This window comes from Silene latifolia, chromosome 9, assembly GCF_048544455.1.
Source record: "Silene latifolia isolate original U9 population chromosome 9, ASM4854445v1, whole genome shotgun sequence".
NCBI classification, from domain to species: Eukaryota; Viridiplantae; Streptophyta; class Magnoliopsida; order Caryophyllales; family Caryophyllaceae; genus Silene; species Silene latifolia.
The window spans coordinates 16,778,016-16,803,608 of record NC_133534.1 but is presented as its reverse complement, the minus strand read 5'-3'; the positions used below and the strand labels follow the sequence as shown (position 1 = coordinate 16,803,608).

The following is a 25,593-nucleotide window of genomic DNA, read 5'->3' as shown; positions in this document are numbered from 1 at the left end:
GCTCCTTTTTTCATATGAGGGATACTGAAATCATTGTGACCCTTGCATTTCATTATTTTTACCATGACTCCTTGTAATAAGAAGTTGAAGTTTAATTTCATAGGAGCATGATCAACATAAGCTTTTGCAACAGCATCCACTAGTTTAAGAACTGTAGTAGCTGCAATCTCATTCTATAGTGTTTGTATAGCCTTAAAAAAACCTAAATCATTGATATTCAAATCTGGACTATTTGGTGGTTGAAATACTATGTGAATATTGAACCCATTTAAGCTGGCAGCAGCTCTGAACTCTGCATCAAGGTCTGATATATGAGGCCTTGCATTATCCTGTTGAATGTATATATCCTTGCCCATACTTGCTGGCCACTTAGCCTTGATTGCTGGAGTTATGTTGTTGATAAGACAATTTTTGACAACTTGTTTGGTAATTGATTCAATAGGTTTTGTAACCAATGTTCCAGCTTCTTTGTTTTTGCCTCTCCTAGTGGAAGGTTGTTCCTCTATGAAAGGGGGCATCTTTATTTTGCCATCAAAGAGAAGTTCACCATCTTCTCTATGTATTGGCCTCCTTACGGCTGACATGAACATAAACTTGGTTATGTATCTCTTTGATTGACATGATCGATAAGGAGGTACTTCATCACTAAGAATGTAAAAAGAGTCGGTTGTTTTGGTTATGTAAAACCATTTTTCATCAATATGGATTTAGTTTGACATGTCTTTAAACATGATTTTATTTGCTAGTATATCGACAAAAGTTGAGGTAAGAGAAAATAACAACCTTTGTAACTTGTTGGAATCATTCAAAGTTGGATGAATTGCATTGGTATGCTTTCGTATTTCACCTTTCTTCACCGACCGTTGGACAGTACCATATCCAACCTCTAGTTTCTTTGCAAGTTTGTTGATTGACCCTCTATTCTTCACTGGCATACTCCTTATCATCTCCCTGTTTATAACAACTTTCGGTGCATTTGTGTTTCCCATCTTTAGACTTGTCAAGTGAATGACATCTCCATTGGATATTTTCTCCTTCGCTCTAGTCCACCATAGCCATATCGTTTTGCGATCGACTCCTCATTTCACCGAAGCTTCTTTGATCTTGCCTTTGAAAGGGATCCCCTTAGAAGAATTGGCCAACAAGAAGTGGGCAATGAAGTCTCTTTGATTATTTGTTAGGTTTGTTTTACCCATTTTTTCTTTGATTTGTAACAAATGTAAATAGAGAAAGGCTGTAATTTTTTTTGATGGATTTATACTGATTTAGTATTGTTGTAATGTTGATGTAATGATTCTTGTAATTTGTGTCTATTTTTCCACCTCTTTCTATGTATGACGCCACTTTTAAACTTTTCACCAAAAGTTAAATTGGTATAGCAGTGGGACCTCCTATTGATTTGTATTAGGGGAAACAAGTTGCATTAATAAAGATTCTGTTTAGCTTAATTGTACTTAGAATTTGTTTATGCAATTTTAGAATTTGTGGGGTTTTATTTTCACTACCCATTTTACCCTCACTACTACAGATACAGGCTATAACAACGGTCAAAAACCGTTGTTATATAAAAAAGCGGACGTTGTTAAAGCGTCCGTTGTAGAAGGTTTTAACAACGGTTGGTTTACTTAAGGAAACCGTTGTTAAAACTATTAACCACGGTTTTATGTATAAAAAACCGTTGTGGAAAGTGTGACTCAATTTTGGGGGGAAAGTTATAACAACGGGTTGTAATATACAAAACCGTTGTTATAACTAAAGACAACGGGTTGTTTTAAAATAACCGTTGTTGTTTGTTCTTAAAAAAAAAAAAAAAAAAAAAATTAAATATTACTAGATGCATGCATAATTACGGCCTGTTAGAATTCCAATGCATGCATTATTACTGACATTCACTGTACATATGAACGGATAATATGGAATGAGAAGGGTTAGTAATAGGATTTGAAGCAGCATTATTGAGAGAGATGATGATGATTATGGCACAACTTTCTAACATATATATTAATTAAAAAGCAATTAACTCAACCCACACATTGCTTAGTATAAATACATTGCATATCTCAACTAACATTTCCATTATCTCATATATTCATCTCCAAACTCTAATCAAAAAACAAACTCTACTTAATCTTTCAAATCAAACTCAAAAACTCTAAGAAAATGAATGATTTCATCCTAAAGACTCTTACCATGATCGAGAACAACAACAACTTCATCCGCCGGTTCCTCCATATTGAGGAAAGTTTCAGGAGCTACCTTGCGGAAGCTCGATCCGCACTGAAGCACGCCAAAGAAGATGGCTTGACGGAGCAAAGAAATAGCGATTGCGGCTATATGACGATATAGCAATTGCTGAACGGAACCTCCAAATAGCCAAGGAGGAGAGGATGGATACGATAGAGCACAATAAGATCCTCCATGAAAATATAAGAATTGCATTTTTACATATGTAATTTTTTTTTTTTTTAATTTATGTATTTATAAATATATATATATATATATATTAATTATGTTTATCTTACTTCTTCATCTTGCTTCTTCATTGTTTTAGTAACTAATTATGCGAACAATACTTAAACAAATAACATAATGGTCGATAAAAACACATATATGCAAAAGAAATAAATAGAAAAAGGAAATAATGACGATGACAAAGTGATTTACGAGATTTACCTGATAAATACAGAACGTAATAGACGATGAAATCACAATGACGGCGAGAAGATAAAGCGACGATGAGAAAGAGAGAAATAGAGAAAGAGAGAAAGAGAGTGTGTATGTGTTTTGTGTTTGTTTGTCTGTTGTGTTTGTGTATTAAGGGTTGTGTTTTGTGGTCATGCAGCAGACTTTTTGTGTGGTTTATAGTATGGAAGGTATTGACAACGGTTATTAAACAACAACCGTTGTGAAATATGTTTTAACAACGGTTGTAAAAAACACCCGTTGTTGAATAAGTTTTAACAACGGGTTTCAAAAATAACCGTTGTAATTACTTTTCACTAACTTTGCGCCAATTTTGCGCCAAATTATTAACAACGGTTGTGCATGTGTGACCCGTTGTTAAAACTAATAACAACGGTTTTTATAACCATACCCGTTGTAATTTATTTTAGTAAAATTCGCGCCATACATTCTACAACGTCTATTGTGATTTTCGTGAATAATCGTTGTTAAAGGGGCGTTGTAGTTGCCTAAATTTGTAGTAGTGCCTTGTTTTTTCAATGTTTCTTAAAACCTGTGAAAAGCTCTATGGGAAGTTTGGTAGAGCTGATCAAAAGCGGGCTTGGGCCGGACATGGGCCGGGCCTAGCTGCTAAAAAAGTGCCCGGCGGGCCGTATTTTATAGCCCGAGCCCGCTTAGCGGGCCATTTTTCATTGTCCATACCCGCCCACTTCAAGAGCGGGCCGGCCCGCGGGCCTGACTAAAATAAAATACAAAAATTAGTGTTTCTATTAAAACACGAGTTTGTTATCGCTACATCCCTCTAAATGTTAACAATTGTCTTTAAAAGCTTATCCTTAAGTAAATATACTAATTTTCAAAAGATAAGTTTACTAAATTTTGGAAAAAACACAAGTTTGGCAATGTTCTACTACAAACATCAAAAGTTCATTTTTGGCTCGGTATTTGTGCGACACTGTTAGCGCCTTAGCGGTTACATACACTCCCGTCTAAATACTTGAAAGATAGTATATTTATACAACAATCCCGTTAGCATGTCCATTCTCAGAGAATCTTAATACGACAAGTGTAAATACTGACAATCTCCCACTTATACAGTTATACGTAAGTACAAGTATTCATTTGCGCTACCTAATTGGATTAGAGTGTACAAATTGCCAATGAAATGAGCAGAGAACGTCCGATGATTGATGGTTTTTATCAGGTTACTATTAATAGCGGGTCTAGCGGGCCGCCCATGGGCAATTTTGCTTAGTCCAAGCCCGTCCATTTATTCTAGTGGGCCTAGTTTTCTTGTCCGTTACCCATTTAATTTTTTATTTTTCTTGTCTAAGCCCGCTATTTTAGCGGGTCGAACGGGCTGGGCCAAACGGGTCAACCCGCACTTGATCAGCTCTAGAGTTTGGTGTGAATTGGAGGGAGTATAATATGAGTAAGATTAAGCATTTGATAGGCTTATCGCGTACCTATGCAAAGATAAATTCCCTAAACAACAAGTTAATGTAGCAATAGGGGTCGAACACAAGGAAACGGGAATTACTTTGTGAATTGCTATGGGTAGATTCTTATCAAGGTCGATTTCGATTTGGGTTGGATTGGTTTGTTTGATGATTAATGAAAATGATGATGTAAATTATATATTAAAAAGGGAGTCTAAGGGGTTCGGGTCACGCATGCAAAGGTAAACATATAATCATGATAAACTTGGTATTAATAACATTGTCAATTGCTTAGGCTTAAAGATACCCATCTTACGATATTAGCATCAACCATAGACCGGGTCCTAGAGAAACTCTCGTCCATGACTAGGTCGTCCTACTATACATGCTTAGTCTAATTCAATTCTGTGCCTCTCGACTTATAGAACGAATAAACAAACTTAATCAATTGAATAGGGCCCTAAACAAAGATTAAACATTGAGGCACAAGCATGTGATAGAAGCAATATGAACAACATTATTATTAATCTATTTTATCATGTTATATATTTGGTTTTGCATGGCTCCCCTAGCCCTTAGACTAGGTAATTTAGCTACTCATATTTGTAAAGGAAATGCAAATGATATTTAGATTATAAAGCATATTGTAGTAGTTATAACTAAAGTGGAAATTGTATACTAATGATGAAATGTAAAGGACTAATATTAAACTCATAAATAAAATACAAAAATGTAAATAAGAGAAAGATTACCAAAGTAGGAGCTTGATAGAACTAACTTGGAAACCAAATGCTTGAATATATAAATAACCAAATGTTTAACAACTACAAGCTTAACTAAATTGTAAACTAATGAGAAAACTAATGAGAGAAATTATAGTGCTTAAGGCTATGAAAGAGTAAAATGAGACGTGAACAAGAGATGCCCCAAAACCCCGGAACACCTCTCCTATTTATAGGAGAGGAAAAGAAACGTAAATGGGCTAGATGTAACATTCCGTTTGATGTCTATGAGTGTCTTGATTTTAGATTTGATAGTTGATGATATTATGGAGCTAGCAGCATTAGAGGATGATAATTGATTATGTATGGAGTTGGTGTCGTGAGAGATATATATGTGGTAGATACGATATAGTGAGTCATGTTGTGGAAGTAAGCATAGTTGGTAGAGCGGGGGTTAAGAGTTCATGTTCTATGTTCGGTCGAGTTCTTGAGTCCTTAGCTAAGTTGTTGTGTCTTGGTCGAGTCAGTATGGTTGTTTTTATGTATGGGTTGAACTTCGGGGACGAAGTTCTTTTTAAGGAGGGAAGACTGTAATACTCCGTATTTATATGTCTTGGGGTACTCTATCGAGTAGCCCTTACTCTGTCGAGTAAGGGCAAGTTGCGAAATAAAATAGTTTCTGACCTGTTGGGTACTCGATCGAGTAGCTGGGGTACTCGATCGAGTAAGGGGGTACTCGATCGAGTACCTTGGATACTCGATCGAGTGTCCGGTTTACGGGGTGTTTTTCTCGGGTTTTGTTAATTATGCGATTAAGGTATTTAAACATAATCGTCTTTGTTTTAAAACACTTTTACCAAAACCTAAAACCTGTTTAAGAGAGAAAGCGATCGATTCTTCTTCCTAATCGCATCCTTAACAATTCCGGAGTTCGACGGTCGGTTCTTCTTTGTTTTTTTCGTGTCGTTGGATTCCTTGCGTCGAGGGTAAGCTTCTAGCATAACTTTTCTAATGTTTTGCTAGGTTTGGTCAAACCCTAATTTAGGGTTTGGGGGTTTTATGAGTAGTAAGTAATTGGTAGTCTTTATGTGTTATGTATGATAGGAGGAGAATTCGTAGAGGGGCCGTTTTGATACAAACAGATACCGTCTGCGTGTTGTGCTTTCCGGTAGGATTTCTACTCGTATTAGTCCCATAATGGGATATTGGTGATGTCTTTGTAGTTAGTTGTTTGATATGATGATTGTGATTGTGATTGTGATTGTGCTTGGTTGTCTATGGCTCTCGAGATGCGTTCTCGGCTGAGTGGGGTCACTTGCGGGAGTGACTTCACGCCCTAGTTTCGCCCTTCGTGGAACCCGCCACGAAAGGGGATGTGCACATTAATGGGACAGGGTTATCGCTCGTACGATGAGCGGGGCTTAGGTGGGAACGGCTGCGGTCCCCATCGCGCGGTCGGTCCAGGGGACGATCGATATTGAGATGATGGGAATTGGTGTGTGTGTGTGTGTGTGATTCAATTCGGTATGTCTGTGTATCTTGTTATTGTTATCTATATTGATTGTGTGATTAGTACGACCGGTGTTGTTTTGTAAACTGCGGTGATCCATTCGGGGATGGTGAGCGATATTGAGCGGTATAGCGATGAGTCTTTGGGATAGCCGGGATGGCCACGACATGACGATAGAGTCTTCCGCTGTAGTTTAGCATTTATTTACATTTCGATTGAGAAATGTATAGTTTGGAATAATGTATGGTACTTTCGATTTGGTTTCGAGGATTGTACTTATTCATTAAACTACTTATAATAAATGTTGTTTCTGTTTTGTCTATTTGATTATCATACCTCGGGCGACCGAGATGGTGATGTCTTCATACCCGAGTGGTCCTGGTAAGGCACTTGGAGTATGGGGTGTTACAAATGGTATCGGAGCGACGATCCCGAAACCTCGTAACCAATGAATCTAATGAATCTAGGGAGTCAATTAAAATGAACCCGGGGTAAAGGTTGTAGGTGCTAATGCAAAGACTTGGGAGACGTCCTAAAGTCGCGAACTCGCCCTACAATTTTGAACCGGTCACCATGGGATATGTGTCGGGATCGTTATGTGCTGATTGTGTGCTGTGTGCATCTATGTAGTAGTATGTTGTATGAATTGATGGATGCATGTATGTGGAGGATGGGGGATCTGAATTGAAAGATTGATGAGATATATAGAATTGTTGTTGGAATAGAAAAGCATGTTGGATGATTACTATGTGGCATTTGATAATATGACGTCACTGTTTCGTTGATTATATGAAAAGCTTGATAAAATTTCATGCTTAGCTATATCACATGTTGCGTTTATAATGTTGCTTAGTATGTTGGGAGATGTGAGATAACATGTGGGTAATATGTGATTGGTAAGTTGAATAATATATGTGCATGATGGATGATGTTGCTTGATTTTTGAAGATGGTAACATGAGATTAGCAATATTGGTTTTATGAGTCTTGGTCGTTTTGTCAACCTTGTTGTTGTTTAAGTCGTTTGGGAAGTAAAAATCAATAGTTGTGTTTTTCGATGATAAAGAGGTTGTCTTTAAACTGCTATAACTTGAGATGCATAAATGATTTTGATGTGATTCCAATTGGAGGTGATAGCTTGTCCTTTTACGATTCTAACGATAGGTCACACGCCCAAAATGACCAAGTAATGAGTGAGTTATGACTGTTTTACGAAAACTGGACAGTGCTGAGAATTGGGGTACTCGATCGAGTATGGGGGTACTCGATCGAGTAGCCTTGGGGTACTCGATCGAGTAGGGGGGTACTCGATCGAGTAGCCTTGGGTACTCGGTCGAGTAGCCCTGGTAATTTGTTTTACGTGCTTCTGATCTTCACCTACTCGACCGAGTAAGTCACTTACTCGATCGAGTGGCCTGTACTCGATCTAGTGACCCCTGTTTTGGGTCATATGCTTATCTTTTGACTTCGTTGTATATTATGTTTAATTCAAAGGCGTCATTTTGCTTCTTTGTGCATTGTTTTACATGTATGTTGGTCTTGACGCGTAAGTTACCCAATTTTGTGGTGTAAAGAGTGGCACCTATGATGAGTAGGAGTTCGGTGGGAGGACATGAGTTATATGTGGTTGTGATAGATAGTGGAAAAAGAAAAGAAAGATTGTTAAGGCTTATTGAGGCATGGAGCATGTTTGAGATGAGATGAGTGATATGATTTAGGGTTGAGTAAGGTAAAAAGTAAGTAAATATGGGTAAGGGATGATGTGAGTCTAAGGAAACGTGAGAATGAAAAGATCGAAAGGAAGGATGTGGATGGTGGCAACTTGAGATATGTAAGGAATTATGGAGGGAGATGGTTAGGAATCGTGTGAGTTAAGAATATATGTAGTGAAAGATCGTTTTAGAGGAATTGAGAAGAGTGGTATATAGTGAACTTAATGGAGATATGGCGCGTCTTGGATTTGCAGATAGTGAGTGAGTTTGGGAATTTGTGTTATCAAGAGGTGAAACTAATGTGTGACTTCCTTGGGCAATTAATGGTATAAAATGAATTTTGATTTCTTGAGACGTAAAAAGGGAGATGCAATTGTTTAAACATTGATTTTATGGACAGATTAGTAGCAAGGGTGAGTGATAGCATAATAAGAGGATATCTATGGTAAGAAAGAGGGAGATGATATCGATATAAAATAATGAGATGTGAGTTCTTGAACAATGAGAAGGTAACCGGAGCACTAGAGAGTTAGATAGAAATAATGAAGAGTTGAATTATTAAGGGATTTTGTCAAGGGCAAAAGAAAAGAATGAGGGGAGTAAAACTAAGGAAATGTTCACCGAGGTTATGTGATATAAAAGTAAGGAATCGTCGAGATGTATGATACTATCATGAGGATTTGAGTTTACAGTTATATAGAAGTTCCAGAACAACATGATTAGTTTTGAGTTTTGAGGAATTAAGGAAAGCAAGAAGTTGGTAGAATACCTGCATGATATGAGATTTTGGTGGAGAGTTAGATGATGATACAATTAAAGATAGTATTGGAAAGAATGTTGAGGTAATTTTGTTCATGGATTCGATGTTCGTTGTTTGGGATGTTAACCAAAGATAGGAAATAAATCGTGATGTTTAGAGATGAGTGAAGAGGTTTGATGTCCTGGGACAAAGTGGTAGTGTTATGGTTTATGACTAGTGGATAAGGGTGACGGTATGTTAGAGAGATGGTAATTCTAAAGAGGCTGATTTTGTAGAGACCAGATTGATAAGTATGGTTATGAAAGAGTATAAGATGTGGTTATATGAGGCGAGCGCTAGTGGTTGAATATTAATGGTATGGCATGAGGTGATGGTTATGCGAATGGGAAAATGTCATATGAAGGGCATATGAGTTAAGCTCGGGCGACAGATAACCTTTATCGAGTGGTAACTTACGTGATCAGGATTGACTAGTTGGATGTGATTATGGGTCTATGATGTGTATAAATGTTTGTGTGAGGTTCTGACCTCACGAGAAGCAGTATGGTGTGATAGTTATAAAGATGTTATATGAATGTTTGTGATATATGTAGGGTACGACAATCTGATGGAATGATGATCAAAAGTGATAATTTAATTGATATGGCATGGTTAGTTATAATTGTATGTGTATTTATAATACATATGTATTCCGTAAAATGGTGGAAATGATGCTCATGAGGTGCTTATCCATTTATTCATATAATATGTTGCGTTGTGATTGAGTAAAGTGGATTTGAGTAAGTTTTTCTTGTCTGAGAAGTTATGCTCAGTCAGTGTTTATGGGAATCGTATGCAGTTGTGATGTCTATCGGTGTGGTTGTGGTGCCTCGGGTGGTGATCCGGGCACGGTACATAGTGTTGTGATGCGGGTATTTTCGCACTACGATGTGGCTGTTGGTGGCGGTGTTGTGATGCCGTCACCGGTTGTGGTGGAGTAGGCGGGATGATTATGATACGAGTTTTCGAAAGTGCATACCAGTTATACATAGATTGTTGTTTTGTTTGCTGTCGTTCTTTGTGAGTTTTGGTTGAGCATGTAGACAGTTGTCTTGCTTATTGATGTTTTCTTTACCAGGTTAAGTTGAAAATGAGGTAGAGTATGATATGAAATAGAGTTGAATATGTTTTCGTTGTTGTCATGGTATAATGATGTTCTATTGATGGGACACGGTTGTGAGAGGTTGTTACAGTAATTTTGATCTTGTTCTAAATAAGGCTTTAGTGGATATGATAATGACAAGTGATTCGTAGAACATGTGTGGTAATGATCTGATATATGCAGGTGGTTCATAATCTTTTGTTGGGACAGTGAGTGTAGGGTGTTGAGGGAATTAGTGTCATATTAAGTTATGCATGAGTTTTGCGGTAATGAAAGAAAGGAACTTGAGGATCTAGTGTGAGTGTACGTAACAAGTGTGGATCGTGAGTTATGCTTTTGACGATAAGAGTTTTATGTAGTTTATATAGAGAGGTGTGTCATGTTGCGGTAATAGGGAACAAGTGAAGTTTTGGATTAAGTTAAGGATTTTGTAGTATAGGTTAGGTGGTGTGACGAGTGAAGTGAAGTATGAGAGTTGTTTAAGTAAGAGAGCCTTGGATATGTGCATGGCGAGTGTTTAGGTTCTAGGTGGTTATCTATGACATGTGATGATGATGAGAATAATGAGACGATATAACTAAGGATATAGTATTAGTAGGTTACGAGGACGTAACATTTATCTTAAGAGGAGTAGGATGCGATAAAACAGATTTTGATGGTTGTACATATGGTAATACATTCGGAAGTTGAGTCTTAATGTAGAATAAAGATCGATTCGTGTTGTGGGTGATTTTATTAAAGGTCATGACCGTGCTTGTAGTAGCGTGATGTTTAGGAGTGTGAGAATATTTCGCTAGTGTTGACAGTCGGATGACGAGGTTACGAGTGTGAGTAAACTTCGAGGACGAAGTTCCTTTTAAGGGTGGTAGAATGTAACATTCCGTTTGATGTCTATGAGTGTCTTGATTTTAGATTTGATAGTTGATGATATTATGGAGCTAGCAGCATTAGAGGATGGTAATTGATTATGTATGGAGTTGGTGTCGTGAGAGATATATATGTGGTAGATACGATATAGTGAGTCATGTTGTGGAAGTAAGCATAGTTGGTAGAGCGGGGGTTAAGAGTTCATGTTCTATGTTCGGTCGAGTTCTTGAGTCCTTAGCTAAGTTGTTGTGTCTTGGTCGAGTCAGTATGGTTGTTTTTATGTATGGGTTGAACTTCGGGGACGAAGTTCTTTTTAAGGAGGGAAGACTGTAATACTCCGTATTTATATGTCTTGGGGTACTCTATCGAGTAGCCCTTACTCTGTCAGTAAAGGGCAAGTTGCGAAATAAAATAGTTTCGACTGTTGGGTCTCGATCGAGTAGCTGGGGTACTCGATCGAGTAAGGGGGTACTCGATCGAGTACCTTGGATACTCGATCGAGTGTCCGGTTTACGGGGTGTTTTTCTCGGGTTTTGTTAATTATGCGATTAAGGTATTTAAACATAATCGTCTTTGTTTTAAAACACTTTTACCAAAACCTAAAACCTGTTTAAGAGAGAAAGCGATCGATTCTTCTTCCTAATCGCATCCTTAACAATTCCCGAGTTCGACGGTCGGTTCTTCTTTTTTTTTTAGTGTCGTTGGATTCCTTGCGTCGAGGGTAAGCTTCTAGCATAATTTTTCTAATGTTTTGCTAGGTTTGGTCAAACCCTAATTTAGGGTTTGGGGGTTTTATGAGTAGTAAGTAATTGGTAGTCTTTATGTGTTATGTATGATAGGAGGAGAATTCGTAGAGGGGCCGTTTTGATACAGCTGTAGATACCGTCTGCGTGTTGTGCTTTCCAGGTAGGATTTCCTACTCAGTATTAGTCCCATAATGGGATATTGGTGATGTCTTTGTAGTTAGTTGTTTGATATGATGATTGTGATTGTGATTGTGATTGTGCTTGGTTGTCTATGGCTCTCGAGATGCGTTCTCGGCTGAGTGGGGTCACTTGCGGGAGTGACTTCACGCCCTAGTTTCGCCCTTCGTGGAACCCGCCACGGAAGGGGATGTGCACATTAATGGGACAGGGTTATCGCTCGTACGATGAGCGGGGCTTAGGTGGGAACATTGCGGTCCCCCATCGGCTGGCGGCGGTCCAAAGTGGACGGTCGATATTGAGATGATGGGAATTGGTGTGTGTGTGTGTGTGTGATTCGGTTATTGTCTGTGTATCTTGTTATTGTTATCTATATTGATTGTGTGATTAGTCTTGACCCGGTGTTGTTTTGTAAACTGCGGTGATCCATTCGGGGATGGTGAGCGAGATATTGAGCGGTATAGCGATGAGTCTTTGGGATAGGCCGGGATGGCCACGACATGACGATAGAGTCTTCCATTTGTAGTTTAGCATTTATTTACATTTCAGTTGAGAACAGATAGTTTGGAATAATGTATGGTACTTTCAGTTTGGTTTCGAGGATTGTACTTATTCATTAAACTACTTATAATAAATGTTGTTTCTGTTTTGTCTATTTGATTATCATACCTCGGGCGACCGAGATGGTGATGTCTTCATACCTGAGTGGTCCTGGTAAGGCACTTGGAGTATGGGGGTGTTACACTAGATGCATGCGGCCCCGATCGGGGTTAGGTGGCCCCGATCGGGGTCGTGTGTCTCCGGGCATTTTCTCTTAATTCCTCACTTAATTTCTTGAGGAATCCAATGTTTGCGATAAATGCTCCTTAATGCACCCGGTTAATGCTTCATAAATCTTTCATTGAGCATCTAAATGAGCATCCTAAGCTTGTTAGAATCTTATGATTTCCACCTTGACTTGGACTTGAACATTTGGGCTTTGACTTTGATTGTTGGCAACATTTGCAATTCTCACTTCAATCCAACAAATCTTCATGCAAACACCCAATCCAATACTCCATGCTTAGTCCAACACTTGGTCTTGTTTAGCTTAATGAACTTAGTGTATAGAATGATAGGAAAAAGCCTCTAAATGCTTAGATTCCTACAAAAACATGTTAAGACAAGCAAATACACTAGAACAACAAATATTAGCTCATGACACTATGATAAGTGCTAAATAACAAATAAAATGAAGTTAATATAGGGGATGAAAGTATATAAAATATGCACTTATCAGCATTTTTTGCTTAATATATTCAATATTACAACATTATATGAGAACTAACCAAATGGGTTTGGTGTGGTTGTTGCTCACCTCATCCCTTAACCATGAGGTCAGGGGTTCGATCCATGCCCATGGGAATGGAGCAAACTCTTTGGCCTCGACTGTTGTCGACAGTTGACACCCCGGTTTACACAAAAAAAAATATGAGAACTATTGGATCGATCAGTTGTTACACCTATGTGACCAACGGTGACCATATTTATGTGATAATCATTTAAGTAATTAGCCATGTAATGAACTACTCCCTTCCATCCAAACCAAAGGTAACACTTGCTTTTTGGCATTATTCATGGTCGTAGTGAATCTTTGATATTATTTTTAATCTATAAGACAAAATATAGTCATGTGAGATCTTGTTTGATTTATCATCATGAATGGTATAAGAATATCATATTTTTATAATTTTTAATAATGTGTAACTAAAGATATACACGTTGCAAAACGTGCCTCGATAAGTGTGATTAAACAAGTGTTACCTATACTTTGGATGAGAAGGAGTATGTTTTATCAGCTAGTCTTGCTGAAGACGGGTCGGAGCAAGTGACGGGTAATGTCACTCACAAAATGGATATAGGGACAAGGTGGGGGCACCCCCATGTGCTTCCCTCTCTACTCTATTTGGGTCATTTGTTGTAATGTTTTATTCCCAAATATTCCTATTCAGAATTATTTCCGTGACAAGATTTTTTTTTTTTTTTTTTTTTTTTTTTTTTTAGACAACAGGACAAGAATTTTTTTGATACAAAGGAAGTGTTAAAATGAGGACATAAAATGGTACACGGTACATGAATGCATCATAATTGACGGTTGACCCAAACAACCAAGCAAACCCATTTGCATATCACAGTCACACACAACTATACAAGAGAAGAAAACAAAACAAAAACCTGGATATTAATTGCAAGAGATTCTTTCTCATCAAGCTGTCCAAAATCGTCCACATTTATCAACCCTTTTATTCCATTTGATTCCCTTCCTTCCAAATTCCCACTCCGTAAATAAAAAACGAAATTTTAAGACCATTTTAAAATTAAATACTCCTACAACAATTTTATAAACAATAGTGTGTCTTGTTTCAGACGACTGTTTCTCGTCTGAAATAAGATGGGCAACATCTTGTCAGTTTATAATAAAATGTTGTTATTTTCGGGTAACATGTTAACATTATTTTTCACAATCATTTTCAGGTTAAAAAGTGACGCCTCTAGTGATAATATTTTGTGGATTAAATAGTTATATTCTCGTCTTTTATAAAAAGGAATAGTCTGTCAGAAACAATAATTTGTGCCAAATTCCCACCTCCACACCTCCGCCTTTCTCCCTTATCTTTTCTTTTTCTTTTTTTATTCTACTGATCTTTTACCAATCCACCGTCCCAACTATACTACTTGTAATCCCCCCACATTTCCACATCCCTTAGTTTATTTATATATATATAATCTCGTCCATTCCTGCAACAGTTGTCGCTACTTTGCGTTAGATCTCAACTATCTTTAAATTCCCCTGCTAAATTCACCAACACCCCCCCAAAAAAAAAGTCATAAGTAAGAGAAAACAAATTAACATAATTATTCATCAAATCATAATTTGGTAATTGATAATGGCGTCGTCTTCATCTTCAGCTCAACTTCGTCTCATGTCAGATCTCAAATCCATCATCAATGAACCTCCTGAGGTATTTTCATTTCCTTTGACAGTTATGAGTACCACCGCTTTATGACTTTAGCGACTTTAGTCTTAATTTTCATGTAATTTTTTTTTTTTTATTATTGATTTTGTTGGGATTGGTGTATATTTATTTCAGGGTTGTAGTGCAAGTCCATTATCTGATGATAATCTATTTGTGTGGAGCGCTACCATTTTCGGCCCTGACGAGAGCCCTTGGGAAGGTTTGTATTCCACACACGTTTATTTGTTTAACTTTACTTTTGACATGTTTAATAACGAGATAAGTTATTAAGTGTTTTGGGTGTATTTGGATTGAAAATTTAGCTGAAAATGAATACAGGTACTTAATGTGTTGTTGGTCAGGGAAATAGAGGATTTTTAGGTAATTCTAAAACGGAAATGTAATTTATTACTCGTAAATATTACCCCTCTGATTCTCAGTAAATGCCCCGTATTCTATTTTGATAAAAAAACCCAAAAGGGAAAGTAATAAATGTATATAAAAGTAATTGATATTGTAATTTTTCATAAAAATATCATTTATTTCTTTCCCTTTTGGGATTCTTATCTGGTTAGAAAAACCGTTCTATTTTTGGCCTATTGGGTATAATTGCCCCATTTAGATTTTGAGTACTTTTTGTTAGTAAAATCACCCTACTTTTTTTTGGTGAGACTCATCTAGAGGTGGCAATCGGGTGGGTCGAGTCGGATTCGAGTCGAGTTATTTCAGGTTCGGGTTATTGTGATGTCGGATTAATTCGAGTCATGAACATTTTTGGGTCGGATTGGGTCTGGTCGGATTATTTGGGTTATGATTGACCTCGGGTATCGGGTCGAAATGTAGAACACTTGTTGGGTGACGGTTCGTTATGGATCAAGTCAGTTCGGTTAGAAATCATGTAGCGGTTCATTTCGGGTCAAAAAATAAATACTAACTCTTATCGGGTTGAAACGGGTAGACTAGACAAAATCGACCCGACCCAAACCCGACCTGAATGACCTGGATCTAGAACTCGAGTTCCGACTCGAGATCTTGGTTGACCTATTTGCCAAGTCTAAATTAACGGGTCTCAATTTATCAATTTTTAGGCCGTTCTTTAATATTATACGATAGTGTACATAGATAGTTATTAAAAAAAATATATAAGATATTATTTTCAAATTTTTAATTTAAGACTATTTACCATTGGTCGATTGATAATGAATTTATGAACTAAGCATCTTATTTATATAATATTGAATGAGAGTGTATGGGAAATATATTTTGACTTGATTGTGAATTCAAGTTCAAAATCAACCGAACTTGAATTCACGTAAATTTGAATGGAACTAACTATAGTCAACCGAACTCGATTTGACCTGAACCTGAAAATGTAGCTTATAAGTAAATTAAGTTTATTTAAGTTAAATTTTAAGAATTAAGTTACGCTGAATTATCTTAGGTTAATTAAGTTTATTATCTTAATTTAATTTAAGTAAAGTTTTAAGTTTAAGTTAAGTCCAAGTTAAATTACGTTTAGCTAAGTTAAATGCAAATTTAGATTGACTTAAGTTAAGTTCAATTTAGCTCAATTAAACTCAGTTTAATTTAGCTCAATCAAGTTCAATACTATTCAGTCCAACTACATTTAGCTTAGTTTAGCTCAATTAAGTTCAGTACAACTATAATCAATTCAATTTAGCTCAATGTATCTCAATTAAGTTCATTTTAGTTACAATCAGCTCAATTTGTTTCGATTTAGCTCAATTAAGTTCAACCCCGTTTAACTTAGCTCAATCAAGTTCAATTCAATTCAGTCCACCTACATTTAGTTCAATTTAGCTCAATTATGTTCTGTTCGGTTACAATATATTAGTTCAATTTAGCTCGATTTAGCTTAATTAAGTTTAGTTCAGCTACAATCAGTTCAATACACCTTGATTTAGCTCAATTAAGTTTAGCTCGGTTTAATTTAACTCAATCAAGTTCAGTTCTATTTAGTCCACCAACATTTAGTTCAGTTTAACTCAATTAAGTTTATTTTAGCTACAATGAGTTCAATTTAGCTCAATTAAGTGAAGTTCAGTTCAATTTAGCTCAATTATGTTCGATTCAATTTCGTCCAACTTCTTTTGGTTCAGTTTTGTTCTATTAAGTTCAGTAAAGTTTAGCTCAGCTCGTATTCGTTTCGGTCTAAAAGAGTAAGACCGTAGTCAAATAAACTTTAATGTATACCAATATTAAATAAATTTGTATAAAACCGTCTTACTCAAATATCTGTGATTGCCGATCACCCAATGTTCTAACTAAAAACGTGGAAAATATAAGAAATAGTATTAATTAAGTCACTAATCACCCACTTACGCCACATTCTCCATTTTCTATTTACGCAAAATGGTTCTAAGAGTTGTGGTTAAGTGGCTTTTGCCCACAATTCCACAAACACACGTTAGACTACAAATTAGGAAATTGCAAATTAAATAGTCATGTCTTTTGGTATAACATTAATCTCTCACATACAACAAAAATAAAGTATATAAATATGCACAATTAAAATTTAAAAATAAATTTAGTCAAACTCATAGATCTAAGTGTTAAAATAAACTAAATATTAACATTAGTAAAGTTCGAGTCGATTCGTATATTTTAGACATTCACATTCACATGACAAACGATAAAAACAAATTACCACAAAACTCTTAATTTATAAATTTAACGTTCGTTGTAGTCTTATACATAGACTTATTCGGGTTTGTAACGGTTAGTCGAGTCTTACTCGGGTCGGGCTTTTTCCGTGTCGGATTTAGTCGGTTTCGGTGTTATGAGGTCCGGGTTATATCGGTTATCGGATGTTATTAAGAATCGGGTTATGTCAGATCGGATTGGGTCGGTTTCAGGTGTTGTGATTTTTTTGTATTTTCGGGTGCCAGACGGGTTCGATCTCGGGCGAGTCGGATCGGTTTTGTTGAGTCGGATCGGGTTTTGCCAGGTCTACTCATCACCTTAATCACAACCATAATCGTTGTGCAAAAAAGCAAATGAAGCATTTCCAAAGAATCCGAGGGAGTAAACGACCCCTACCAAAGAATACCTAAGGTAAACAATTAATTGGGATAGAACAATTATAGATGGATAGTGTCCTTCTCACAAATGAAAGTGGGTAGTGCAAGTGGGTGGAAAATGGATACCCCACTTGCCCTCTCACTTTAATTTTGTGAGTGGGCCACTATCCGTCTATAGTGGCCGTCTATAATGAGACGGACTGATTTTTTTGGCCTATCGAGTGTAATTTCCCCATTTCGATTTTGAGTACGTTTTTGTAACTTTATTGGTGAGACTCGTCACGTTAATCACAACCTTTTAATCCTTGTGCGAAAATCAAATGAAGCATTTCCAAAGAATCAGAAGGAGTAAACGACTCCTACAAAAGAATACCGAACGTAAACAATTAACTGGGATAGAACACAAGGCATATGCTTAAGGTACCGGACAAGGCGACATCAAGGATATTCACTTCTATCATATTTTGTTGGGTCTTGCAGGTGGGATTTTTAGTTTGAGGATGACATTTACCGACAGTTACCCAGCAAAGCCTCCTCGGGTTCGTTTCACGTCAGAGATTTTTCATCCTAATGGTAATTTGTTTTCACTGAATTCTGTTCTCTTTATCCAATTCGATGCAGGTTATAAATATCAATATAAGTTATAAACTATTATAATCGTTCTTATAATACGTGTAGTCATTGTAGTGGAGCTGAATTGAAAATGTGACGAGCTCACAAAGTATATGTGATATGGCAACACACAGTATTGACCTCCAATTCTCGTAAATTAAGTAGGTTTGTTGCAAGTTTTTGTAATATTGTCCAAGTTAAAACGGTTCATTAAACCGATAACTTGATTAACGAATTGGCTTAATTGTCCTATTTTTGGTTTTACATCACATATTAGATCTTCCAATCTGTAGGACATGAGTCACATGACCATCTTTATCTTCTGAAAAAGGACATGACCGCCTTATGCGTAGCGAAATAAGCCGTAAATCTAGTAATATTCCTGCTATGATATAGTGGCTAATTTCTAAAGCTATGTGAAATAGTTAAATTTATTGTCGGAAGGTAGAGACATAGGGAGTATGAAATTGGAAACATGGTACTGCCTTGTTCAACTTGTTTGCTTGGTTGCTGCTCTATCTAAAATCAATTGGTTTGTGGACTACTGGACTAGAAGCTCATGGGAGTCGGAATTTGAACATTTGTTTGTACTTCACTTATCACTTATGTTGCTTAGCCAGTTAGCCTCAATGCAAGACTCAGGCACAGAAGTATGCCAGAATGCCACACACGCCTAGTTCTTAAAACAATTCAATTTTTTGCTTAAACTGAGGTTTCCAAGTTGTGTGTTGAAATGAGCTTGTGTCCTCATGCAACACGCAACCTAAGTGAAGTGTCAATATTGGTGTTGCATGGTACGGACAACCAATCGGCTAGTTCGACTGTCCGAGTATGGCCAACTGAACGTCAAACCATGATACCGTTGTCATAGTAATATAGCTAACCATGTGACAATTTTGATGAATATAGTAGATAAGGTGAAGTTGAAACGTTTGCCATTTGCTGTCATGAATTTGCAGTTTATCACGATGGTACATTATGCATGGACATCATTCAGGATGCTTGGTCACCCTGCCACAACGTAGCTACGATATTGACATCTATCCAGGTACTACATTTCGACATTTGAAATGTTAATTCCAAAGTCAATGGCACCAAAATTGCTATAATTGCTTTACAGTCAGATGTGTTTTGATACCTACTGGTCTATGCAGTCCCTTCTGACTGACCCCAATCCTTCAAGCCCAGCAAATCCCGAAGCTGCTCATCTCTACCAGCATGACAATCAAGCTTATCACAAGTTCGTAACTTTGCTCATCACAATACCTCCCCTCTCCTTGTTTATCACATGTTCAAAAAAGAAAATCTGCTCTCTCAGCTGATGAATAAACTTGCTGATTGTTTTTGCACATAATTAAAAAATGTGTAGGCAGTGATTTTTTTTCATTTATTTAGCTGACATTAGATGATGGGTTTTTAACAGGAGGGTTCGTAGATGTGCTCGTAAGTCCATTGATTGTTTCTGAGGCAAGAAATTTGTTGTTTGAACTTCAATCATTGCCGTTCGAAGAAATCTTACCTTTCAGCACTGAGAGCAATAGCATCACATTCACATGTATAGTGTATCTCAGAAGGAGATGACCTGACTTGTTTCTTATTTTCCGAGTTTCAAAGTAGGTGAATATAATTCCAATTATATAGCATAAACTATTCTTCATGGTTGTATCATCTGTTGAATTAGTTCCAAGTTGCTAATTGTAACAAGAAATGTATTGCTGAAAGTTGGCTTTTGCATGAAATGTAACCGTGCGGCATACTGAAAATGTTCATTTCTCTTCTACATTATTTCTCTTATCTTCTGTGGGGGCATTACACCATTTGGAGGATGTATTTTAAGTGTTGTACCGATCCCTATTGTAAGGATATGCAGTTGTCTTCCTGGTTCTGGTTCTCTCTTATACCTAGACCCGACAAATGAATATTATTTTTGGCCTTGGGATCAACGAGTTGAATCAGCTTAATGAAGTTTTCAGGTCAATTTATGTCGAACCTGTTTTACCCACGAATTGTATTGGTAATGTATTGTTTGTCAGGGAAATAGAGGATATTTAGGTAATTTCACATCACAAAAACCTTACTCAACACAAGAAGGGACCTCGAGTGACACATCGGCCAAACTTTACAATACCCTCGAAATGACCCGTCTCAAACTAAGTCGAGTGACACATCGGCCACATCTATATCTATATCTATCTATCTATATTAATAAAGAAAGCTTTTTTCGAGCGATAGAGTCCAATTTTCCGAAAATACAAAATCCCAATAAAAGTTGGTATTCTTTTTTTTTTAGGTAACGAGGGAACCCGCAGCCGCTACCTTCGGTGCGCACTGGGTAAACCCGCGGGTGTACGTGATAGCCTGCAAACCACGTATACCAGGTAAACCACCCGAGGGTGAATCTTAATGCAAATTACGTATCATACTAGACAACTAGTTGAAAAGCCCGTGCGATGCACGGGGTTCCCATTAGGGTCATCTTTATAAATATATTTTATAGTTGATAAAAGAAGCTCAATTATGTTTAAATCATTTATAAACAAAAGTTCGTGGTTGGTATTGGGTGGGAGAGAAAGATGGAGCCTTATGTTTACCAACTTGGATTGAACTCTTCCCGTATGCTCAATTATGTTTAAATCATTTATAAACAAAAGCCAATCGACAATGTATGCTAGATCGAGCCTTATGTTTACCAACTTGGATTGAACTCTTCCCGTATGCTCGGTTATTCTATTTGACGCGAGAATGGTCGGATCATGCTCCCTTAAAGCTTGTTCTTAACTGTCGGGTGGAGGAGAAGAAAAGAAGCCGATGCTTTAAATTTGAACAAATTTGGGTGGGGGAGGAGGAGTGTAGTGAAGCTATTGAGCGTGGGGTTGCTAGGGGCAGCGGGAGCTTGGTTCGTGTCTTGGACGAGTGTGCTAGGGAATTGCGAAAGTGGAAAGGTACGAGCATTCATTAGATCAGCCGGAGCATCAGAATGAAGGATAAACAGCTTGGTGCGTTGAGTGAGAAGGAGCGATCTGAGGTCAATGTTCAGCGGCGACGTAAACTGGTTGCGGAAATAGCGGGGTTGAGAAAACAAGAGGAGCAATATTGGAGGCAGAGATCGAGGGCATTGTGGTTGAAGGATGGCGATAAGAACACTAAATTTTTCCACACTAGAGCAGGGGAAAGAAAAAGGAAAAACCATATTGCTCAGCTTGTTGACGATGAGGGAGTGCTTCGAAGTGGAGATGATGCCGTGGCTGCTGTCGCTATGAATTATTTTCGAGATTTGTTCCATTCTTCGAACCCGTTTATTCCCGAGGAGATCCTACACGGGGTAGGGCAGCGTATCACTGCTGACATGAATGACCGTTTGAGACGAGAATACAACGAGGATGAGGTGACTGATGCGCTAAATCAAATGCACCCGTTGAAGGCGCCAGGCCCGGATGGGATGAATGGGTTGTTCTATCAAACATATTGGGGGTCGGTTGGGCATGAGGTGGTTTCATCGGTGCTAGCTATTTTGCGGGGAGAGGCTTCTCCAAGAGAGTTGAATAAAACCAACATTGTGCTTATTCCGAAAAAGAAAACTCCAGAGAACATACGAGACTTCCGGCCGATTAGTTTGTGTAATGTAGCTTATAAACTCGTCTCCAAAGTTTTGGCTAACCGGCTTAAAGAGCTTCTTGGGGAAATCGTCTCAGAGAATCAAAGTGCCTTTACCCCGGGTAGGTCTATTTCGGATAATGTGTTAATTGCCTTTGAGATGTTCCATTTCATGAAGATGTCGAAAAGTAAGGAGGGGTTTATGGCCATTAAGCTTGACATGGCAAAAGCGTACGATAGGGTCGAATGGAGCTTTCTTGAACGGGTTTTGTCTGTTATGGGTTTTGATAGGGGTTGGGTTTCTCGGGTCATGGCTTGTGTCACGACGGTGTCATTCTCGGTTTTGATTAATGGGCAACCCACGGACGGGTTTAGACCTTCGAGAGGGCTACGACAAGGAGACCCGTTGTCGCCATATCTCTTTATTTTGTGCGCGGAAGTCTTGTCTAGCCTGCTGCGTAGAGCCGTAGAAGTGGGTAGCTTGCACGGTATTAGAATCGCTACTACAGCCCCGCCTATTTCGCATTTATTGTTCGCAGACGACAGCATCTTTTTCACGCGAGCAAGAATGGAGGAAACTGATGTTATTAATACCATTCTGCGGCAATATGAGGGCGCTTCTGGACAGCTGGTCAGTCTTGCGAAGACTACTGTTTCGTTTAGTAAAGGAATCCCGCTGCAGAAACGTAGTAATCTGGCTACAAGGTTGGGGATTGTTGAGGTCCAGGAGCAGGAGCGGTATCTGGGGCTACCGACGGTGGTGGGAAAGTAAAAAAAAATCCTCACGGATATTCTAAGAGATAAGCTGAGCAAGAGGCTGAGTGGGTGGCGCGGGAAAATCTTGTCTAGGGCGGGTAAGGAGGTTCTTATAAAGGTTGTGGCCAATTCACTCCCTACCTATGTTATGAGTATTTTTAAAATTCCCGTAAATTTTTGCGACGAGCTTAAATCTCTAATATCGCGGTTCTGGTGGGGATTGGAGGAAGGGAAGAAAGGAATCAGCTGGGTGTCGTGGAATCGTCTATGTCGATCTAAAAGCTGCGGGGGAATGGGCTTTCGCGACTTCTATCTCTTCAATATGGCTCTGCTGGGTAAGCAAGTATGGAAGCTGTTAACGGCTCCGAAAGGTTTGTGGGCGCGTGTTATGAGAGCAAAATATTATCCGGCGGGAAATGTGATGATGGCTGAGCTGGGTAATGCTCCAAGTTACACTTGGAGAGGCATCGTGGAGGCTAGGCGGGTTCTGGATGGAGGATAGCGAAGAAGAATAGGGAACGGCCTGACGACGCGAGTTTGGTTGGATGCGTGGATTCCCGAGTCACAAATGGGGCGTGTGCTGAGTCCTCAGGTCCCGGGGAGGGAGAATATGGTGGTGGCCGAACTTATGGAGCATGGTGGGGGGTGGGATGAGGTTCGGCTAGCCGAGCTGTTCTTACCCTTTGAGTGTGAGAGGATTTTGCGTATACGCTTGAGCGCATCACGGCCGCAGGATGATTGGTATTGGGTGGGAGAGAAAGATGGTGTATTCACAGTCAAGTCAGCTTACCGTAGGTTGGCGGGGGATAGGGAGGCTTTGGAGTTAGGGGGTGTGTCGGATTGGGGTAAGGATAAGTGGCTCTGGAAAATCCCGGTGTGGCCCCGAGTGAAGCTTTTCTTCTGGCAGCTGTGTAACGAGGCCTTAGCAACAAGAGCGAACATTGCTTCTCGAGTTCGAGGTGAGCCAGCTTTTTGTTCTTTATGTAATTCTTTTGTTGAGTCAAGTCTTCATTTATTCCGTGATTGTGCTATTGCTAAACGGGTTTGGGCAGAAGTGGGTCTTGGGGAGGAGGAAAGTGAGGGAGCTTGCATAAGAGACTGGGTGGAGTCGAGATGGAGGAGCTTTGGGGGTAGAGAGCAGGCCTTGTTTATGGTGTGTTGTTGGGCTATGTGGGAACACCGGAACAAGGTGATTTTTGAGGGATGGGAAGTAGATCATGGGCGGGTGGTGAGGCGTTCGTTGGACGTTATAGAGGAGTCTGATGGAGGAGGTTTTGTGGTGGCTAGCCGGGAGGGTAGAAGAGGAGGACGTGTGGGAATGAGTGAGGAGGGAGGCTGGGAACCACCGAAGGCAGGAGTGGTAAAGATTAATGTGGACGCAGGTGCTAAGGAGGGTGAGGGAACGAGCTGGGGTGCGATTTGTCGTGATGAGAGAGGGCGAGTGCCGTGGGGAGTGGCGCAGGTGCTTGACCAATACTGGGAACCACAGGTTGCGGAAGCCGTTGTTGTCTTAGAAGGGATTAGTGAAGCTGCAAGGAGGGGTCATGAGAAGATCGTCATGGAGAGCGATTGCTTACCGATCGTGGAGGCGCTCAAAAAGAAGGCGGTTGGAAGGAATATGCTTGATTTGGTTTTGTCTGACATTTTAGATGTTTGTAACTCTTTTAATTCGGTTGTTTGGTCGTTTACTAGGCGTAGTAACAATAGTGTTGCGCATGTTTTAGCTCATTTAGTTCCTAGAGTAGTTGGTAGGTTTTCGTGGTCGGAGGTTCTGCCGCCGGCTGTAAGCAACGCTATTATTCGTGATTCTATTTTAATGCAGTAGACCTCTGGGTCTTCCCATCAAAAAAAAAAAAATTCGTGGTTGGTATAGTTGATCAACGAACTATTAGTGCTTTTAGCATAGGAGTTTTGTCATTTAGTAGTTATCATTTCAGTTATAAAACATCAAGTAACATAGTAAGAGTCTGTAATTAAATGCAAAACATTATCTCCATAAATATAGTGCAGCTCACCAAATGAACCGCCCTTTAATAACTGAGACAGACCTTTATGAGTTTTGCAAATTATTTTAACCTATAACAACTACGTAAAACTAAATGGTGTTACGTAAAGCATACGACAGTGTAAATGTTGAATAGTGGTATGCAAAACAACATGTATCTCTATTATATATGTAGCCTGTTTGGAGGATTTTTGTTAGATCTCTAAACAATACTCCCTCCTATTTACTATATTCTTCCCCTTTCCTTTTTACACAAGAAATAAGAAAGTTAATTTGGACCACACAAAATACACTACCCCACATGCAATTGAATTTGGACCACACAAATCAACCCAAAAAAAGAAATAGGAAAGAAAATCCGAATAATCCGAAAAGGGAAATAGAGAAGAATATAGTGAATAGGAGGGAGTACAAATTTGTTTTTGATTATCTATCATTAAGACTGATTGTTAATTCCCTATGAAATTCATGTGAAATATATAATACGAAATCTAATTTTTAGATGTGAGATATATTTTTGAATAAATTAACGGTCAAACTTTACAAAATTTGACCTCCAAAAAACAAATTAGGAGTTTTGTGTGGATTGAAGGGAGTAGGATATTAGGATACTACTCTTAAACTCGATTAGTTTTAGATTATATCTATTAAAATTATAAATCATTTTTGTTTATTTGAAATGTTATCTATTAACAAAACCAAGTCTCATTATCTTATTATCCTACTCTTTATTTATAATAACAAAATGAACAAATTTTCAGAAAGAGTTTCAATTTTAAGAAAATTGCTTCAAATGACTAAATATATATGTACAATCGTTTTACTTCTTAACGA

The 25,593-nt window shown here is 38.3% G+C and overlaps 2 protein-coding genes across 2 annotated transcripts; both read left to right on the top strand.

Annotated features, from left to right (window-relative positions):
• Nucleotides 1-14,360: 14,360 nt before the first annotated feature.
• LOC141599232 (ubiquitin-conjugating enzyme E2 2-like) lies at nt 14,361-20,167 on the top strand. Its single transcript, XM_074419193.1, has 6 exons — nt 14,361-14,757; nt 14,887-14,971; nt 18,273-18,365; nt 19,364-19,452; nt 19,559-19,644; nt 19,828-20,167. The coding sequence occupies exons 1-6, from the start codon at nt 14,683-14,685 to the stop codon at nt 19,868-19,870; spliced, it is 471 nt and encodes a 156-aa protein (XP_074275294.1). The 5' UTR covers nt 14,361-14,682; the 3' UTR covers nt 19,871-20,167.
• Nucleotides 20,168-22,902: 2,735 nt separating this feature from the next.
• On the top strand, nt 22,903-23,256 carry LOC141600639 (putative mitochondrial protein AtMg00310). Its single transcript, XM_074420884.1, has one exon. It carries the CDS (start codon nt 22,903-22,905, stop codon nt 23,254-23,256), a length of 354 nt encoding a protein of 117 aa, XP_074276985.1.
• The last annotated feature ends 2,337 nt before the right edge of the window (nt 23,257-25,593 follow it).

Bases quoted from the DNA above. Each gene is read 5' to 3' on its own strand.
- LOC141600639 (XM_074420884.1), top strand. From the start codon at position 22,903: ATGAGTATTTTTAAAATTCCCGTAAATTTTTGCGACGAGCTTAAATCT.
- LOC141599232 (XM_074419193.1), top strand. From the start codon at position 14,683: ATGGCGTCGTCTTCATCTTCAGCTCAACTTCGTCTCATGTCAGATCTC. The intron at 14,758-14,886 runs GTATTTTCATTT...TATTTATTTCAG, and splicing joins TCATCAATGAACCTCCTGAG to GGTTGTAGTGCAAGTCCATT. The intron at 19,453-19,558 runs GTACTACATTTC...TGGTCTATGCAG, and splicing joins CGATATTGACATCTATCCAG to TCCCTTCTGACTGACCCCAA.